At 42.8% G+C, this 19,120-nt stretch overlaps 1 protein-coding gene across 8 annotated transcripts in view; it reads left to right on the top strand.

The window, feature by feature from the left end:
* Positions 1-19,120, top strand: part of LOC132405046 (zinc finger and BTB domain-containing protein 7C) — a 313,232-nt gene that overhangs the window by 263,024 nt on the left and 31,088 nt on the right. For all 8 annotated transcript variants that reach the window (XM_059989759.1, XM_059989756.1, XM_059989763.1 and 5 more), the window contains one exon: positions 9,187-10,410. In XM_059989759.1, the coding sequence (XP_059845742.1) occupies positions 9,187-10,410 (1,224 nt within the window). The remainder of the gene's footprint in view (positions 1-9,186; positions 10,411-19,120) is intronic.

Raw genomic sequence — 19,120 nt, forward strand, 5'->3', positions numbered from 1 at the left:
CAGTAGTGCCAACTCATTTCCGTGTAGGTTATGCAAGCACAGCAAAGACGACCTGCCAGCTGCCCAGTGGGAAAGCTATTGTGATTCCTGATACAAAAGACAGGGATAACTCAGCGTTGTCTGTGTGCCCCACAGTAAATAGGCTGGGTTTTCTTGTTCTCTTTCTTTGAGTTGGAGATTGCAACAAATCTGAATTTGTCTGCCTTAGTGTGCTTCTCTTCAAATGCTTCTACCTCTTTGTGTTTATCACCTTGTCTGGCATGTTTTGTGTCTTTCACATATTCCTTATCACCTAACATGGGCCTGTATTCACTAGAATGTGGGTGACCTAATTGAAACCTACCTAACAGTGTAAGGACTCAGTAGAGTGGATGTGGAGAGTATGTTTCCTTTTCGGGGGAGTCTAGGACCAGAGGACATAGCCTCAGAATAGGGGGCGTCCTTTTAGAATGAGGAAGAATGAAGAGGAGGAATTTCTTTTATTAGAGAGTGTTGTAATTCTTTCCCACAGGCAGCTGTGGAGACCGTCTTTATGTATACTTAAGGCAAAGGTTGATAGATTCTTGAGTGGTCAGAGCATGAAGGGAAATAGGGTGAAGACAGGATTTGGGGCTGAGAGGGAAAAAGGATCAGCCATGATGAAATGGCAGAGCACATTCGATGGGCCAAATGGCCTCATTCTGCTCCTGTATCTCATGGTCTTATTATAAAGGGTAATGTTTCCTGTAAGTCAAGATCATAAGACCATAGGAGCAGAGTTAGGCCATTCTGCCCATCTGATTACTAATTTAATTGGTTCAGCACAACATTGTGGGCTAAAGGGCCTGTTCCTGTGCTGTACTGGTCTATGTAATGTATTCACTGCAGTTTGTGGCCTGAATTCTCAAGGACAATGGTAGTTCCCCTATGTTGTAAGAGTTTTCTCCACCATTCAATCATGGATAACTTATTATCCCTCTTAACCCCATTCTCCTGCTTTCTCCCCATAACTTTTGATACCCTGACTAATCAATAACTTATTAACCTCTGCTTTATATATACTCAATGACTTGGCCTCCATCCTGTCAGTGGCAATGAATTCCACAGATTCATCACTCTGTGGCTAAAAAAATTACTCGTCATCTCTGTTCTAAACGGACGTTCCTCTATTCTGAGGCTGTGCCCTCTGATAGTAGACTTCCCCACTACAGGATACATCCTGTATCCTGGATACAATGCTGTCCAAGTTGCATGCCATCTTGGACAATGTCTCCCATATAATTCATAATGTACTGGTTAGGCACAGGAGTACATGCAGCCAGAGACTCATTCCACCGAGATGTAACACTGAGCATCATAGGAGGTCATTCCTGCCTGTGGCCATCAAACTTTACAACTCCTCCCTCGGAGTGCCAGACACCCTGAGCCAATAGGCTGGTCCTGGACATTTCCACTTGGCATGATTAACTTATTATTATTTAATTATTTATTTTCTTATATTGCTATATTTCTACACTATTCTTGGTTGGTACGGCTGTAACGAAACCCAATTTCCCTCAGGATCAATAAAGTATGTCTGTCTGTCTGTCTCTCCATTTCTACTCTATCTAGGCACTTCAATATATCATGAGATCCCTCCATTCTTCTGTCCTCATTCACAGCCAACCTAATTATGGCACATTAGAAGAGTAAGAATCCAGTTCTGTCTTAAAGGGAAGGAGTGGGAAGGTGAGCGAGCGAAATAGCTTGTGAGGAATATCGATAGGGTAAATACAAGCAGGCTTTTTCACTGAGATTGGGTGAGACAACAACTGGAGGTCATAGGTTATGGGTGAAAGGTAGAATGTTTAAGGGGAACATGAGGGGGAACTTCTTCACTCAGAGGATGCTGAGTGAGGAATGAATTGCCAGCGGGATGGTGGATGTTGGTTCAATTTCAACACAAGAGAAATTGGGGTAGGTACATGGACAGGAGGGCCTTGGTCCAGGTGCAGGTTCACAGGATTAGGCAGACTAGCTGTTCAACATGGACGAGATAGGTACAAGGGCCTGTTTCTGTGCTGTAGCGTTCTATGACTCCAAGATATTTGTTACTGCTGAACAGAGGATAATTTTTCATCACCATTGAGGTTTGAAAGATTAGATATTGACTTAAAAATGAATACATATTTAATATTGAAATCCAGGACATCTTCAAAATGTGATGCCTCAAAAAGGCAGCATCCATCACCCAGGACATGCCCTCTTCTCATCGCTACCATCAGGGAGGAGCTACAGGAGCCTGAAGACACCCTCAATGATTCAGGAACATCTTCCCCTCCGCCATCGGATTTCTGAATGGACAGTGAACCCATGAATACCATCTCAGTGTTTTTTCCTTCTTTCTTTTTGCACTACTGATTTAATTTATTTGATATATATATATTTCGCATTGTAATTCACTGTATTTATTATTGTGTATTTCTCTGTACTACTGCCGCAAAACAACGAATTTCACAATGTATCTCAGTGATATTAAACCTGATTCTGATTCTGAAGGGCTTTACACAGAGCCATGTCTATATTAAATTACAGAAAAAATACATAAAAAATAAATTTGCTGTAGTGTTACTGTTTTTAATTTTTATAAAGTACTTCCTAACAAAGTTGGATCATTTTACCTGGTCAGAACAATTCGAATGATTCAGAAATGAACACTGACTGTGTGTTTAAAACCATAAACAGAACTTAATGCTTTAAAATGGGGCTACTGAAGATGTGTGACAGCTTACTGGTAGTTCGAAAGCAAAGATATTCAATTAAAACTTAACACACACAAAATGCTGGTGGAACACAGCAGGCCAGGCAGCATCTATAGGGAGAAGTGCTGTCGATGTTTCGGGCCGAGACCCTTCGTCAGGTCTAACCAAAAGGAAAGATAGTAAGAGATTTGAAAGTAGTGGGGGGAGGGGGAAATGCGAAATGATAGGAGAAGACCGGAGGGGGTGGGATGAAGCTAAAAGCTGGAAAGGTGATTGGCAAAAGTGATACTGAGCTGGAGAAGGGAAAGGATCATGGGACGGGAGGCCTCAGGAGAAAGAAAGGGGGGGAGCACCAGAGGGAGATGGAGAACAGGCAAACAACTAAATATGTCAGGGATGGGGTAAGAAGGGGAGGAAGGGCATTAACAGAAGTTAGAGAAGTCAATGTTCATGCCATCAGTTTGGAGGCTACCCAGCCGGTATATAAGGTGTTGTTCCTCCAACCTGAGTTTAAAACTTAATAACACTTTTGATTAAGTAAGTAAATGATCACTCCAAACAATGAAGAAGCAAACAAAGGCAAAGCGAACATACCCTGCTGGTGCGCTGCAAAATTGCTGCATTGGTGTTGGAGCCGTCGTGATTGGAATGGATGATTTGGATGGGAGAAGACGGTGGGTGGATCATTCTAAATACCGAGCCAAATTGGAGAGATTGATTACAGCTTTGGCGGCAAAATCCAGGCCCGAAGTAAATCACTGGATGGCGTGTTTAAGGCCCGGAGCGATTCACCGCGACAAGGCCTGAGGCCTAATGTGACAAACTACCCAGTGTTTGGGCAATCTAAGTGCTAGCCCATATAGTCTGGAAAGGTAGGTTGTCGAAAGTCCAGTGAAGTTGGATCGGTCTGGACACCAATCCAATTTAGAGAGGTCGAGAATGCTTCCTTTGGCAGCAAGATCTAGGCCTGGGTCCTAGTACGAGGTTCGGACAATTTTAATATTGGCTCAGATAGTCCGGAGTCTTCTCCCTCCGTGACACTAAGGCTGTGAGACTACGCCTAGCTGCTGTGCTTCGTGTCTGTGATCTCTGTGGAGATTTGCCCCACTAATATGATGAACAGAATACCGAGGCTTTGGGCCTGCTCCGGGCTGCTCCAGGGACTTGGATTTAACAGAATACCGAGGCTTTGGGCCTGCTCCGGGCTGCTCCAGGGACTTGGATTTAACAGAATACCGAGGCTTTGGGCCTGCTCCGGGCTGCTCCAGGGACTTGGATTTAACAGAATACCGAGGCTTTGGGCCTGCTCCGGGCTGCTCCAGGGATTTAAGGACTAAGATGGTTAGAGCATTGGCTGGTCGGTAGGAGGCAGCGAGTGGGAATAAAAGGATCCTTTTCTGGTTGGCTGCCAGTGACTAGTGGTGTTCCACAGGGGTTGGTGTTATGACTACTTTTTATGCTGTATATAAATGATTTAGATGATGGAATAGATGGCTTTGTTGCCAAGTTTGCAGATGATATGAAGATTGTTGGAGGGGCAGGTAGTGTTGAGGAAGCAGGTGTGATGCAGAAGGACTTGGACAGATTAGGAGAATGGGCAAGAAAGTGGTAAAAGAAATACAATGTTGGAAAATGCATGGTAAAGCACATCAGTGACAGAAATAAATGAGTGGAATATTTTCTAAATAGGGAGAAAATCCAGGAATCTGATAGCAGAGGAATTTTGGAATCTTGTACAGAACACCCTAAAGGTTAACTTGCAGGTTGAGTCAGTGGTGAGGAAGGCAAATGCAATGTTAGCATTCATTTCAAGAGGTCTAGAATACAAGAGCAAGGATGTGATGCTGAAGCTTTATAAGGCACTGGTGAGGCCTCACCTTGAGTATTGTGAACAGTTTTGGGCTCCTCATCTTAGAAAAGATGTGCTGGCATTGGAGAGGGTCCAAAGGAGGTTCACAAGGGTGATTCCAGGAATGAAAGGGTTATCATACGAGGAATATTTGATGGCTCTGGGTCTGTGTTCCCTGGAATTCAGAAGGATGAGGGGGGGGTCTCATTGAAACCTTTTGAATGTTGAAAGGCCTAGACCAGGGGTCAGCAACCTTTACCACTGAAAGAGCCACTTGGACCCGTTTCCCACAGAAAAGAAAACACTGGGAGCCGCAAAACCCGCTTGACATTTAAAATGAAATAACACTGCATACAACGTTTTGTTTTGCCTTTATGCTATGTATAAACAAACTATAATGTGTTGCATTTATGAAATTGATGAACTCCTGCAGAGAAAATGAAATTACATTTCTGCATGCAACAAAAACATTTTGAACTCCGAAAAAAAGACGTTGGGTTGAAGGTTACTTTTAAGTAAAATACTCAACGTCTATTTGAGTCCTTCTTGTATTTATGAAAAACGCCAAACTTAAATTTGCCGCCAGCAGCAAACCAAAAATAACGTCAGCCAGCTGTCAACCTGAAAAATAAAAGGACTATTTCACTGAACAATGAAAACATATGAATATACGTAAAATAATAGGCAATTAAAATATTTATCATACTTGTTCAGGTTGACTCACACCTGACAATGCAGTCGTATTTAGTAGGGATGGATCGATGCTTAGGGGAGTGACCGGGAAGGATAATGTGTTTTTTTCCTCTCTGAACTCACAGAAGCGTTTCCCAAACGATGTTTGCATTGCGATGATTGCAGAATGTAAATACTCCGAATTTATCATGTCGTGACCTTGTTTGAACTCTCTCAAATTGGGGAAGTGAGACAATGTGCCTTTCTGTAAATCTCTGGCAAGCAACGTCAACTTGCGCTCGAATGCCAAAACATCCTCCAACATGTGCAGGGCTGTACGTCCTTACCCCGTTGAAGAGCTGTGTTCAGCGTGTTCAGGTGCGCTGTCATGTCTACCATGAAGTGTAGCTTTTCCAGCCACTCTGGCTGTTCCAGCTCAGGAAAGTTGAGCCCTTTGCTGCCCAGGAAAGTTTTCACTTCTTCCAGACACGCGACAAAGCGTTTCAGCACCTCCCCCCTGGACAACCATCAGACTTTGTTGTGCAGCAGGAGATCAGAATATGCAATTTCCAGCTCGTCCAGTAACAAACGGAATTGACGGTGATTTAAACTTTTTGCCATTATTTTATTGACAATCTGAATGACAACATCCATTACTTCTGTGCATTCCGGAGGAAATGTTTGAGCGCATACGTTTTTCCCCCTTGTTGGATAATCCAGCAGGGAACTGGTTGAAGATGAGGTATGGAATGAGAAGTAAATTGCTGAATGACACCGCCATCCTTTACTTAGCCGGCACTGAGTTTCTTCTCTGAGGATAATCGTTTTGTGTGTTTCTGAGATCCCAAGAGTTTACTCCTGGTAGGGTCACTCACTCCAGGGAGGTGAAGGGGGAGGATCCAGACAAAATGCGATCCTACCAAGATCTCAGCGGTGGAGCTGGCGGAAGAGGATGACATGTCAGAACAGCAGTGAAGCTGGAGGAAGGCTGCAACAGTGAAGGGTCCCCTGTCATCTTGCACTCCATGTCACTGGACCCTGACCCCATGTGTGAGCATCAGCCTTCTCACATTAAACAAAGTCATGCACAGTCGTTCTCTGTTGAAGGAATAACCCCTTGGGAGAACATCACACTCAACTGGAGTGATCACTCTACTAAGTTTCATCAACATGATAAAATATTATTGAACAAAGAAGAATTGTGATTAATGTCTCCTTATACTGAAATTCCTTCAAAAATTGTTCAGTAATGAAAACATGATGAAAAAATAAGATCTTAGGAATGGAGATTTTCTTTCTTTTTAGTCTCTTGGCAAACGTAAGTATGAATTTTGGGACAACTGTTTTTTTTCAGCGATACACTCTTATTAAACTGGAAAATGTACAAGAGTGTGGTATCCTAAACAGGGAACATCTGAGAATCTGAGGTTAAAAGCTGACAGGAATGTTAATTTAGGCAAAACCTTCATGTCTTAATTTGTCTTTGTCGACTTCCTCACAGCCTTAACTCCCTCCAATTATTAGCATCATTATGAAGCATCACTTCTGTCTATAATATCTGTGATATTATAGATGTTCCAACTTCCCAAAAAGTTTTGTTCTCTTAAATACTGTGATTTCTTCTTTAAAAATTAATGTTAATAAACATGTCATAAAATCTATCTCCTGCAGAAGGTGTTCATTTATAGGCATAGATTTTATACAGGTATCATCTTGTGGTGCATATGGAATGCATATATATCACCTCACGACATTATCTTGTGGCTTCTATATGGTTCCTTTTTGGCTGTTTCGTGGATCTCATGACCAGATGCCAAGGAGTGAGAGGTTTGTGCTGATGTTGCTTTGGGAGTGTAATGACAATGAGGTTAGAAAATGGAGCTACAAGAGACTGCCTATGCAGACATCTGTGGCAAAGAGTGACCTGCTGGAGGGAGCCCTGCAGTGCGAGGATTTACTCCATCTGCCCATCACCACTCCAACCTTCCTCATTTTGTTCCATGCTCCTTTCCTATAAGATTCCATTGTTTGTTTAGAAAGTTTGCAAATGCTATGAAGCTTGGTGCTGTTGTGGATAGTGTAGAAGACTAGCAAAGAGTACAATGGGATATAGATCAATTGCAGATTTGGGCATAGTGATTATGAATTTAGACAAATAACAGATGGAGTTTAATGCAGCCAAATGTGACGTGTTGCACCCTGGCAGGTGAAATGTAAAGTGAGCTATGAATTTGAACCCTAAGATCTCTCTAGTTATCAACATTGTTCATGGTAAGACCCTTAACTGTGTTGATAAGCAGAGGGATCTTCAGGTCCAAGTTCATAGCTCCCTCACCTTACCCTTTCTGAAGTACACAATCAGTTATTTGGTTTTATTGACCTTGAGTGCAAGATTGTTGCTGCAAAACTACTCACAATGAGCTGATCTACTTTATTCCTGTATATCCTCTCATCACCATATAAAACCCTGCCAACAATAGTTGTGTCATTAGCAAATTTATAGATGCCATTTGAGCTGCGCTTAGACACACAGTCATGGGTGTAGCAAGAGTAGAGCAGTGGGCTGAGCACGTATCCCTGAGGTGTGCCGGAGTTGATTGTCAGCGACGTGGAGGTGTTATTTCCGATCCACATAGATTGTGGTCTTCTGGTGAGGAAGTCAAGGATGCAGATGCAGAAGGAGGTACAGAGGCCCAGATTCTGTAACCTATCGATCAGATCTGTGGGAATGATGGTGGTAAACACTGAGCTGTAGTCGATAAACAGCATTCTGACACAGGTATTCGTATTGTCCAGGCAATTGCGTGAAGAACCAATGAGATCGCATCCACTGTAGACCTACTGTGATAGGCAAATTGCAGTGGGTCCAGGTCCTTGCTGAGACAGGAGTTAGTTTTAGCCATAACCAACCTCTCAAAGCACTTTATCACGGTAGATGTGTGCGCTGCTGGATGACAGTCATTAAGGCAGCTCATCTTGCTCTTCTTGGGCAAGTATAACTGTTGCCCTTTTGTAGCAGTGAGAGAGTGAAAATGTCTTTGAACACCTTCGTCAGTTGGTGGAACAATCAGTATTGATTCATTCAGATGTAGTTGAGATAGATTTCTGACAGGAAATACATTTTGGAATGAATACAGATGAGTAATTTGAGAGATAACATGTAATTAAATGCAGCGTTAATTGGAAGATTAGATTTTCTCAAAGTTCAGAGTAAATTTGTTATCAAAGTACATATATATCATATGTACAAACTTCAGACTCATTTTCTTGCGGGCATAGTCAATAACTCCTATAACCATAATAGAATCAATGAAAGACTGCACTAACAGGGTGGATGACCAGTGTGCAGAAGACAGCAAACTTAAAATACAAAAAGAAAGTGAAAGAGAGACTTCTTTTGTTCTTCAAGATTACAGTTCTTAAAAAGCTCCATCACTAGGTTATTCTTGCAACATGCCTGTGTCTGTTGTAGGCTGATTGGCAGATAAACTGATTAGTCAATAATTGTTACTGTTGATGTTCCGGGCCAAGACTCTGTTCTCAGCACGGAACATCGACAGTGCTTCTCCCTATAGATGCTGCCTGGCCTGCTGTGTTCCACCAGCATTTTGTGGAAAACTCACTAATTTTTTGCTCTTTTTTGTACTTAATCTTATTGTTATATATAATTCTTGTTGTAATTTATAGTTTATATATATTGCAATGTACTGCTGCTGCAAAATAACAATGCTTACAACATGTGCCAGTAATATTAAGCCTGATTTCTAACTACTAAGAGAGTAGAAGGCAAAATTATGTTGGTCCTCTTTCATTTAACAATTTTTATGACTATATAAGATATAAACATCTTTGGGTATGTGTGCATGTGTTTGTGTCTGTAATATTTGCAACTTTTGAAAGAACTGTCACTAATTAGACTATTTTCTACTTCCTTTTATCTCACAGACCACTTTGCATAAAAATGACCAGTACCGTTGAAGACCTCATTGGAATCCCATTTCCAGACCATAGCAACAAGCTGCTGTGTAGTCTGAATGAACAGAGGCAGGAAGGCCTGCTCTGTGATGTCATCCTGATAGTAAAGGATCAAGAATACAAGACCCATAGGTCAATCCTTGCTGCGTGTAGCAAATATTTCAAGACACTGTTTACCTCAGATATGCTTGCAGAGCAACACAATGTCTATCAGATTGATTTTGTGACACCTGAGGCACTTTCTGCAATTCTGGAGTTTGCTTATACGTCGACCCTCACCATTAGCAGCTCAAATGTAAAGGATGTTTTAAGTGCGGCCCAGCAGTTGGAAATTCAGTGCGTTATCCAAGTGTGCATTGACATCATGGAGGCAAGCGGCGAGGTAGTCAATGACGATGGAGTCTCTGGCAAAGAATCCAGCCAAGAGCTCGAAGATGATCTGTGCCAGAAGGATATATGGAAATCCCCCCAACAAAGTCTTAAAGAAGATCATGAAGAAAATCCTCAAGAACCTATCAAAGAATCTGACCAAAACCACTGGAATAAGGAATGTGATTCTAAAAACACTTCGACAAGCAAAATGATGGAAAAGCAATGCAGCGAACTGCCTCGGGAACATTTAAACCATTTTGCAGTTAATGTTCCTGATAGAAACTTGGGATCTGTGAGTGATTTCTCCCTGGAATCAATCTTAAAAGAAGGGTTGAGTTCCAGAGGGAATTTGCTGAATGGAGAGATTCCACAGGGACCAGGATTATTTCCTTCCTTCTGGAATGGAGGATATAATGGTTTTCCACGGCTTTTGGAACACCAAGATGTGGACCAATTGCCTCTTAATCTAGTAATGAAGAAGGAAAAGATCAAACAAGAGGTGAAAGAGGATCTGTCTACAACCACAAATCTTTGTGACTTTTTTAAAGGTATTATGGTGGAAAACAGTCAGAATAACTTGGAAACATTAAAGGATGAACTGGATTTTAATTCCTATTTGAATATATTTGGTCCTTCCTATCTGGCAACAGTCTATCCAACATGGTCTTTGGAATATGAGAAGAAAATGAGACCCAAGGCATCTCAGCAATGTCCCATCTGCAACAAGGTGATCCAAGGAGCAGGGAAGTTACCCCGACACATGAGAACACACACAGGCGAAAAACCATATATGTGCAATATATGTCAAGTTCGTTTTACCAGGTAAGCAGCAGATTATTTTTGGTATTCTATCTGTATCCAGGATTACAGTAAAGTGATCATTTTTCTAATTATTCTCACTCAGAGTCTATATCTCAGGTCATTGTGATTGGGTCCCAGTGTCTCTGTGTCAGGTCATTGTGATTGGGTGGCAGTGTCTATATCTCAGGTCATTGTGATTGGGTGTCAGTGTCTATGTCTCAGGTCATTGTGATTGGGTCCCAGTGTCTATGTCTCAGGTCATTGTGATTGGGTGTCAGTATCTATATCTCAGGTCATTGTGATTGGGTCCCAGTGTCTATATCTCAGGTCATTGTGATTGGGTCCCAGTGTCTATGTCTCAGGTCATTGTGATTGGGTGTCAGTGTCTATGTCTCAGGTCATTGTGATTGGGTCCCAGTGTCTATGTGTCAGGTCATTGTGATTGGGTCCCAGTGTCTATGTCTCAGGTCATTGTGATTGGGTCCCAGTGTCTATGTTTCAGGTCATTGTGATTGGTTGTCAGTGTCTATATCTCAGGTCATTGTGATTGGGTCCCAGTGTCTATATCTCAGGTCATTGTGATTGGGTCCCAGTGTCAATATCTCAGGTCATTGTGATTGGGTGTCAGTGTCTATGTCTCAGGTCATTGTGATTGGGTCCCAGTGTCTATGTGTCAGGTCATTGTGATTGGGTCCCAGTGTCTATGTGTCAGGTCATTGTGATTGGGTCCCAGTGTCTATGTGTCAGGTCATTGTGATTGGGTCCCAGTGTCTATGTGTCAGGTCATTGTGATTGGGTCCCAGTGTCTATGTCTCAGGTCATTGTGATTGGGTCCCAGTGTCTATATCTCAGGTCATTGTGATTGGGTCCCAGTGTCTATATCTCAGGTCACTGTGATTGGGTGTCAGTGTCTATGTTTCAGGTCATTGTGATTGGGTCCCAGTGTCTATGTGACAGGTCATTGTGATTGGGTCCCAGTGTCTATATCTCGGGTCATTGTGATTGGGTCCCAGTGTCTATATCTCAGGTCATTGTGATTGGGTGTCAGTGTCTATGTGTCAGGTCATTGTGATTGGGTCCCAGTGTCTATATCTCAGGTCACTGTGACTGGGTGTCAGTGTCTATGTCTCAGGTCATTGTGATTGGGTGTCAGTATCTATATCTCAGGTCATTGTGATTGGGTCCCAGTGTCTTTGTGTCAGGTCATTGTGATTGGGTCTCAGTGTTTATGTCTCAGGTCATTGTGATTGGGTCCCAGTGTCTATATCTCAGGTCATTGTGATTGGGTGTCAGTGTCTATATCTCAGGTCATTGTGATTGGGTCCCAGTGTTTATGTCTCAGGTCATTGTGATTGGGTCCCAGTGTCTATATCTCAAGTCATTGTGATTGGGTCCCAGTGTCTATATCTCAGGTCATTGTGATTGGGTCCCAGTGTCTATGTCTCAGGTCATTGTGATTGGGTCCCAGTGTCTATATCTCAGGTCATTGTGATTGGGTCCCAGTGTCTATATCTCAGGTCATTGTGATTGGGTCCCAGTGTCTATGTCTCGGGTCATTGTGATTGGGTCCCAGTGTCTATGTGTCAGGTCATTGTGATTGGGTGTCAGTGTCTATGTGTCAGGTCATTGTGATTGGGTGTCAGTGTCTATATCTCAGGTCATTGTGATTGGGTCCCAGTGTCTATATCTCAGGTCATTGTGATTGGGACCCAGTGTCTATATCTCAGGTCATTGTGATTGGGTGTCAGTGTCTATATCTCAGGTCATTGTGATTGGGTGTCAGTGTCTATATCTCAGGTCATTGTGATTGGGTCCCAGTGTCTATATCTCAGGTCATTGTGATTGGGTCCCAGTGTCTATGTGTCAGGTCATTGTGATTGGGTGTCAGTGTCTATATCTCAGGTCATTGTGATTGGGTCCCAGTGTCTATATCTCAGGTCATTGTGATTGGGTCCCAGTGTCTATATCTCAGGTCATTGTGATTGGGTCCCAGTGTCTATGTGTCAGGTCATTGTGATTGGATGTCAGTGTCAATATCTCAGGTCATTGTGATTGGGTCCCAGTGTCTATATCTCAGGTCATTGTGATTGGGTCCCAGTGTCTATATCTCAAGTCATTGTGATTGGGTGTCAGTGTCTATGTCTCAGGTCATTGTGATTGGGTCCCAGTGTCTATATCTCAGGTCATTGTGATTGGGTGTCAGTGTCTATATCTCAGGTCATTGTGATTGGGTGTCAGTGTCTATATCTCAGGTCACTGTGATTGGGTCCCAGTGTCTATGTGTCAGGTCATTGTGATTGGTTGTCAGTGTCTATATCTCAGGTCATTGTGATTGGGTGTCAGTGTCTATATCTCAGGTCATTGTGATTGGGTCCCAGTGTCTATATCTCAGGTCATTGTGATTGGGTCCCAGTGTCTATATCTCAGGTCATTATGATTGGGTGTCAGTGTCTATGTCTCAGGTCATTGTGATTGGGTGTCAGTGTCTATGTCTCAGGTCATTGTGATTGGGTGTCAGTGTCTATATCTCAGGTCATTCCGATTGGGTCCCAGTGTCTATGTCTCAGGTCATTGTGATTGGGTCCCAGTGTCTATGTGTCAGGTCATTGTGATTGGGTGTCAGTGTCTATGTGTCAGGTCATTGTGATTGGGTCCCAGTGTCTATGTGTCAGGTCATTGTGATTGGGTCCCAGTGTCTATGTCTCAGGTCATTGTGATTGGGTGTCAGTGTCTATGTGTCAGGTCATTGTGATTGGTTGTCAGTGTCTATATCTCAGGTCATTGTGATTGGGTCCCAGTGTTTATGTCTCAGGTCATTGTGATTGGGTCCCAGTGTCTATATCTCAGGTCATTGTGATTGGGTCCCAGTGTCTATGTCTCAGGTCATTGTGATTGGGTCCCAGTGTCTATGTGTCAGGTCATTGTGATTGGGTGTCAGTATCTATATCTCAGGTCATTGTGATTGGGTCCCAGTGTCTATATCTCAGGTCATTGTGATTGGGCCCAGTGTCTATGTCTCAGGTCATTGTGATTGGGTCCCAGTGTCTATATCTCAGGTCATTGTGATTGGGTCCCAGTGTCTATATCTCAGGTCATTGTGATTGGGTCCCAGTGTCTATGTCTCGGGTCATTGTGATTGGGTCCCAGTGTCTATGTGTCAGGTCATTGTGATTGGGTGTCAGTGTCTATGTGTCAGGTCATTGTGATTGGGTGTCAGTGTCTATATCTCAGGTCATTGTGATTGGGTCCCAGTGTCTATATCTCAGGTCATTGTGATTGGGACCCAGTGTCTATATCTCAGGTCATTGTGATTGGGTGTCAGTGTCTATATCTCAGGTCATTGTGATTGGGTGTCAGTGTCTATATCTCAGGTCATTGTGATTGGGTCCCAGTGTCTATATCTCAGGTCATTGTGATTGGGTCCCAGTGTCTATGTGTCAGGTCATTGTGATTGGGTGTCAGTGTCTATATCTCAGGTCATTGTGATTGGGTCCCAGTGTCTATATCTCAGGTCATTGTGATTGGGTCCCAGTGTCTATATCTCAGGTCATTGTGATTGGGTCCCAGTGTCTATGTGTCAGGTCATTGTGATTGGATGTCAGTGTCAATATCTCAGGTCATTGTGATTGGGTCCCAGTGTCTATATCTCAGGTCATTGTGATTGGGTCCCAGTGTCTATATCTCAAGTCATTGTGATTGGGTGTCAGTGTCTATGTCTCAGGTCATTGTGATTGGGTCCCAGTGTCTATGTGTCAGGTCATTGTGATTGGGTGTCAGTGTCTATATCTCAGGTCATTGTGATTGGGTGTCAGTGTCTATATCTCAGGTCACTGTGATTGGGTCCCAGTGTCTATGTGTCAGGTCATTGTGATTGGTTGTCAGTGTCTATATCTCAGGTCATTGTGATTGGGTGTCAGTGTCTATATCTCAGGTCATTGTGATTGGGTCCCAGTGTCTATATCTCAGGTCATTGTGATTGGGTCCCAGTGTCTATATCTCAGGTCATTATGATTGGGTGTCAGTGTCTATGTCTCAGGTCATTGTGATTGGGTGTCAGTGTCTATATCTCAGGTCATTCCGATTGGGTCCCAGTGTCTATGTCTCAGGTCATTGTGATTGGGTCCCAGTGTCTATGTGTCAGGTCATTGTGATTGGGTGTCAGTGTCTATGTGTCAGGTCATTGTGATTGGGTCCCAGTGTCTATGTGTCAGGTCATTGTGATTGGGTCCCAGTGTCTATGTCTCAGGTCATTGTGATTGGGTGTCAGTGTCTATGTGTCAGGTCATTGTGATTGGGTCCCAGTGTCTATGTCTCAGGTCATTGTGATTGGGTATCAGTCTCTATGTCTCAGGTCATTGTGATTGGGTGTCAGTGTCTATGTGTCAGGTCATTGTGATTGGGTCCCAGTGTCTTTGTGTCAGGTCATTGTGATTGGGTCCCAGTGTCTATGTCTCAGGTCACTGTGATTGGGTCTCAGAGAAAATGTCACAGCAGTGCTTAGACAGACCGGAGAGTTCATCTCATGAAACTTTATAGGTGGAACTGAGGAATAAGTAATGTTGACCACATTAATGGGATTGTATTATACGCACAGGATTTAGAAGAGTACATTTGTCGAAAGCTCGCAGACTATTGCAAGAAACATAGGGGTGAAAGTGGGTGATTTGAACTTTCCACATATTGATTGGGACTCCCAGATTGTTAAAGGGCTGGATGGAAAATAATTTATCAAATGTGCTCAGGGAGGTTTCCTTAAAGAAGTCCCAACTAGAGAGAGTGTAGCACTCGATCTTCTACTAGCGAATGAGACAGGGCAGGTGGCAAATTTGTGTTGGGGGACACTTGGCATTCAGTAATCATAATGTCATTAGTTTTAAAGTAATTATGGAAAAGAGAAGGAAATTAGGAGGGCTCAAAGAAGACACGAGGTTTCCTAGCAGACAAGGTGAAGAAGAATCCTAAGGGATTCTACAGATATATCAAGAGGAAATGGATTGCCAGGGCCAAAATTGGTCCTCTGGAGATCAGAATGGCAATCTATGCAGGGAGCTCAATGAGATAGGGAAGATTTGAAATGGATTTTTTGCACCTGTATTTATTTGAGAGAGGGACAGAGTCCTTAGCTGTGAGGCAATGCAGCAGCGAGGTCATGGACCCTATACAGAGGAGGAGGTGTTTGCTGTCTTGAGGCAAATTAGGGTGGATAAATCCCCAAGGCTTGATAAAGGAGTTCCCTCAGCCCCTGTGGGATGCAAGTGCAAAAATTGAAGGGACCCTAACATATTTAAAACATCCTTAGCCACGGATGAGGTACCAGAGAAGGATGGCTAATATTGTTCCATTGTTTAAGAAAGGTTCAAAGAATAACCCTGGAAACTATAGACCAGTGAGCCTGACATCAATCATGGGAAAGTTATTGGAAGGTATTCTAAGAGACTGTATATATAAGTACTTGGAGAGAGAGGGACTGATTAGGGACAGACAACATGAATTTGTGTGTGGTAAGTTGTGTCTAACTAGTCTTGTAGTGTATTTTGAGGAAATTACCAGGAAAGGTGAGGAAGGCAAGGCAATGGCTGTTGCTAACATCGACTCCAGTAAGGCCTTTGGCAAGGTTCCACATGGGAAGTTGGTCAGGAATCTTCAGTTGTTTGGCATTCAAGATGAGATGGTAAACTGGATGAGATGGTAAATGAGATGGTAAACTTGGCTTTGTAGGGGAAGCCAGAGAAATGGTTGGCTAATTGACTGAACACTTGTGACTAGTCATGTATCAAAGGGATCAGAGCTGGGTCTGTTGTTGTTTGTCATCTATAGGAATGATCTAGATGATAATATGGTAAACTGGATCACCAATATGCGGTTGGCACCAAGATTAGGAATGTAGTGGACAGCAAGGAAGACTATCGAAACTTGTAGCAGGAATTGGACTGAAAAGGCCAGATGGATTTTCATGCAGACAAGTGTGAGGTGTTGGACTTTAGGAGGACCAGCCAGGTACGGTCTTACATAGTGAGCAGTAATGCACAGAGGAGTGGGGTAGCACGGAGGGATCCAAGAATAGCTAGATCTAGGGTAGTTAGATAAAGGGGAAATCTTGCCTAACAAGTCTGTTGGAATTGTTTGAGGAAATAAGATGTAGGTTAGACAAAAGAGAATCAGTGGTTGTTCACAAACAAGAGAAAATCTGCAGATGCTGGAAATCAAAGCAACACACACAGAATGCTGGAGGAACTCAGCAGATCGGGCAGCATGTCCTCCTGAAGGGTCTCAACCCAAAACATCGACTGTACTTTTTTCCATTGATGCTGCCTGGCCTGCTGAGTTCCTCCTGCATTTTGTGTGTGTTGTCAGTGTTTGTTGCTTATTCAGAAGGCCTTTAATAATGTGCCACACATGAGCTTAATAAGATTAGAGCCCATGGTATTACGGGAAAGGTAATAGAATGGTTAGAAGAGAGGCTAGCTGGCAAGTGGCAAATAGTGGGAAAAAGGGTGGCTTTTTCTGGCTGACTGCTGGTATATCACAGGGCTTGGGTTGGGACCAGTTCTTTTTACATTATATGTCACTGATTTGGATGAAGGAATTCATGGCTTTGTGGCAGATTTTGCGGATGATATAGAGATAGGTGGAAGGGTAGGTTGCTGTCTGCAAAAAGACAGATTGGGGGAATGGCAAAGAATTGGCAGGTGAAATATAGTATAGGGAGATGTAAGGCCATGCACTTTGGTCTTCATAAATCAAACCATTGAATACAGGTGTACAGAAGATGGGATGTTATGTTGAAGTTGTATAAGATAATGGTGAGGCCAAATTTTGAGTTTTAAATCTGCTGAGTTCCTTTAGCATTTTGTGTGTGTTGTTTGAGTGTTGTGCGCAGTTCTGGTCACCACCTACAGGAAAGATGTCAATAAGATTGAAAGAGAGCAGAGAAAAGTGACAAGAGTGTTGCTGGACTTGAGGACCAGAGGTACAGGGAAAGGTTGACTTAATTCCTTGGAGCAAATCTTCCTTGGAGAAAATTTGATAGAGGTATACAAAATTATGAGAGGTATAGATAGGGTAAATGAAAGCAGGCTTTTATCACTGATGTTGGATGAGACTAGAATTGGGGTCAGGGGTTAAGGGTGAAAGGTAAAATGTTTAAGGGGAACATGAGAGGGAGTTTCTTCACTCAGAGGGTTGTGAGAGTGTGGAATGTGCTGCCAGCGCAAGTGGTGAATGCAAGATCACCTTCTATGTTTAAGAGAAATTTGGATAGGTAGATGAATGGGGGAGATATGGAGGGTTTTGGTCCCGGTGGAGGTCGATGAGACTAGGCAGATTAATGGCTTGGCATGGACTTGATGGGATAAAGGGCCTGTTTCTGTGTCTATATCTCTAGACTCTATGACACGCTGAATCTGCACTAACACCCAGGAGGTGTGTTGCAATGGCACATTGGTGCTGGTCCCTGGATAGATCCTCTGATGAGGAATTTAGAGTTGCTCTCCCTCTCCATCTCTGATCCTCTGATGAGGGCTGGGTCATGGACCACCATTTTCCACCTCCTGCAGTCAATAATCAGCTCTTTGAACTTGCTGACATTGAGTGAGATGTTGTTGTGGCATTTAGCTTTCTTGTAGAGCGATTTTCTGAAGATAAATTGAAATGTTCCTTTAATGTGAAAGAAAAATGTGCAACTATTCTCAGGGAACATAGACTTCCCTGCCCTAAATTGCCTTGGAATTTAACACCACTCATCAAAACTGAAATGAAGTCTAAATCTTAAACCCATGCACCCATAGAGATAAGAAATGATCATTTTAATAATACAGAAAATATTGGAGATACAAGAGATTCTGCAGATGTTTGAAATCCAGAGTTACACACACAAAGTGCCGGAGAAACTCAGCATGTCAAGAGGCATTTGTGGAAAGGAATAAATCAAGATTCACGATTGTTTAATGTTATTTCCTGGAGACATCTGTAAGGAGAATGAAATAGTTTGTTCAAGTAATCCTTCCAGATCCAATGCAACACAAAAAAAACTCAAAAGATAAACAGCTCAATAATAATAATAATAAAACACAATAAATATAAATGGATAAGATCATTTATATTCATAGATTGATTGTACATCCATAACATGATGCTAGGCTGTACACAAGGTGACCAAAAGGAAGTAATGAAGTAATAGTGGCTGGATTAATAGTCATCTCCATAAGTGCTGCCTGACCTGCTGAGTCCCTCTAGTGCTTTGTCTGTGTTGCTCAATGGGTTAACACCTGTTGAGAGAGAAATAGGGAGCTATGAACTTGGACACCAAGATCCCTCTGCTCATCATCACTGATAATGGTCTTGTACTGTCTCTTTACCTTGGCCTACCAAGGTGCAACACTTTACATTTGTCTGGTTAAACTCCATCTCCATTCCTCTGCCCAGATCTGCAACCGATCTATATCCTGATGTATTCTTTGCAAGTCTTCTACACAATCCACAACTCCTCCGATCTTGGTATCATCTGCAACTTTATGAACCCACCCACCTACATTTTCATCCAGGTCATTTATATACATCTGAAACAGCAGAGGTCCCAGTAAGGTCCCTGGAGAACACCACTAATCCCACAACTCCAGCTGGAATAAGTCCTTTCAACCACTACCCTCTGTCTGCTATGGGCAAGCCAACTCTGAGTCCAAATGGCCAATTCACCATGTATCCCATGCAACTTAATCTTCTGGATTAAGGG

Source organism: Hypanus sabinus, chromosome 14, assembly GCF_030144855.1.
Source record: "Hypanus sabinus isolate sHypSab1 chromosome 14, sHypSab1.hap1, whole genome shotgun sequence".
Taxonomy (NCBI): domain Eukaryota; kingdom Metazoa; phylum Chordata; class Chondrichthyes; order Myliobatiformes; family Dasyatidae; genus Hypanus; species Hypanus sabinus.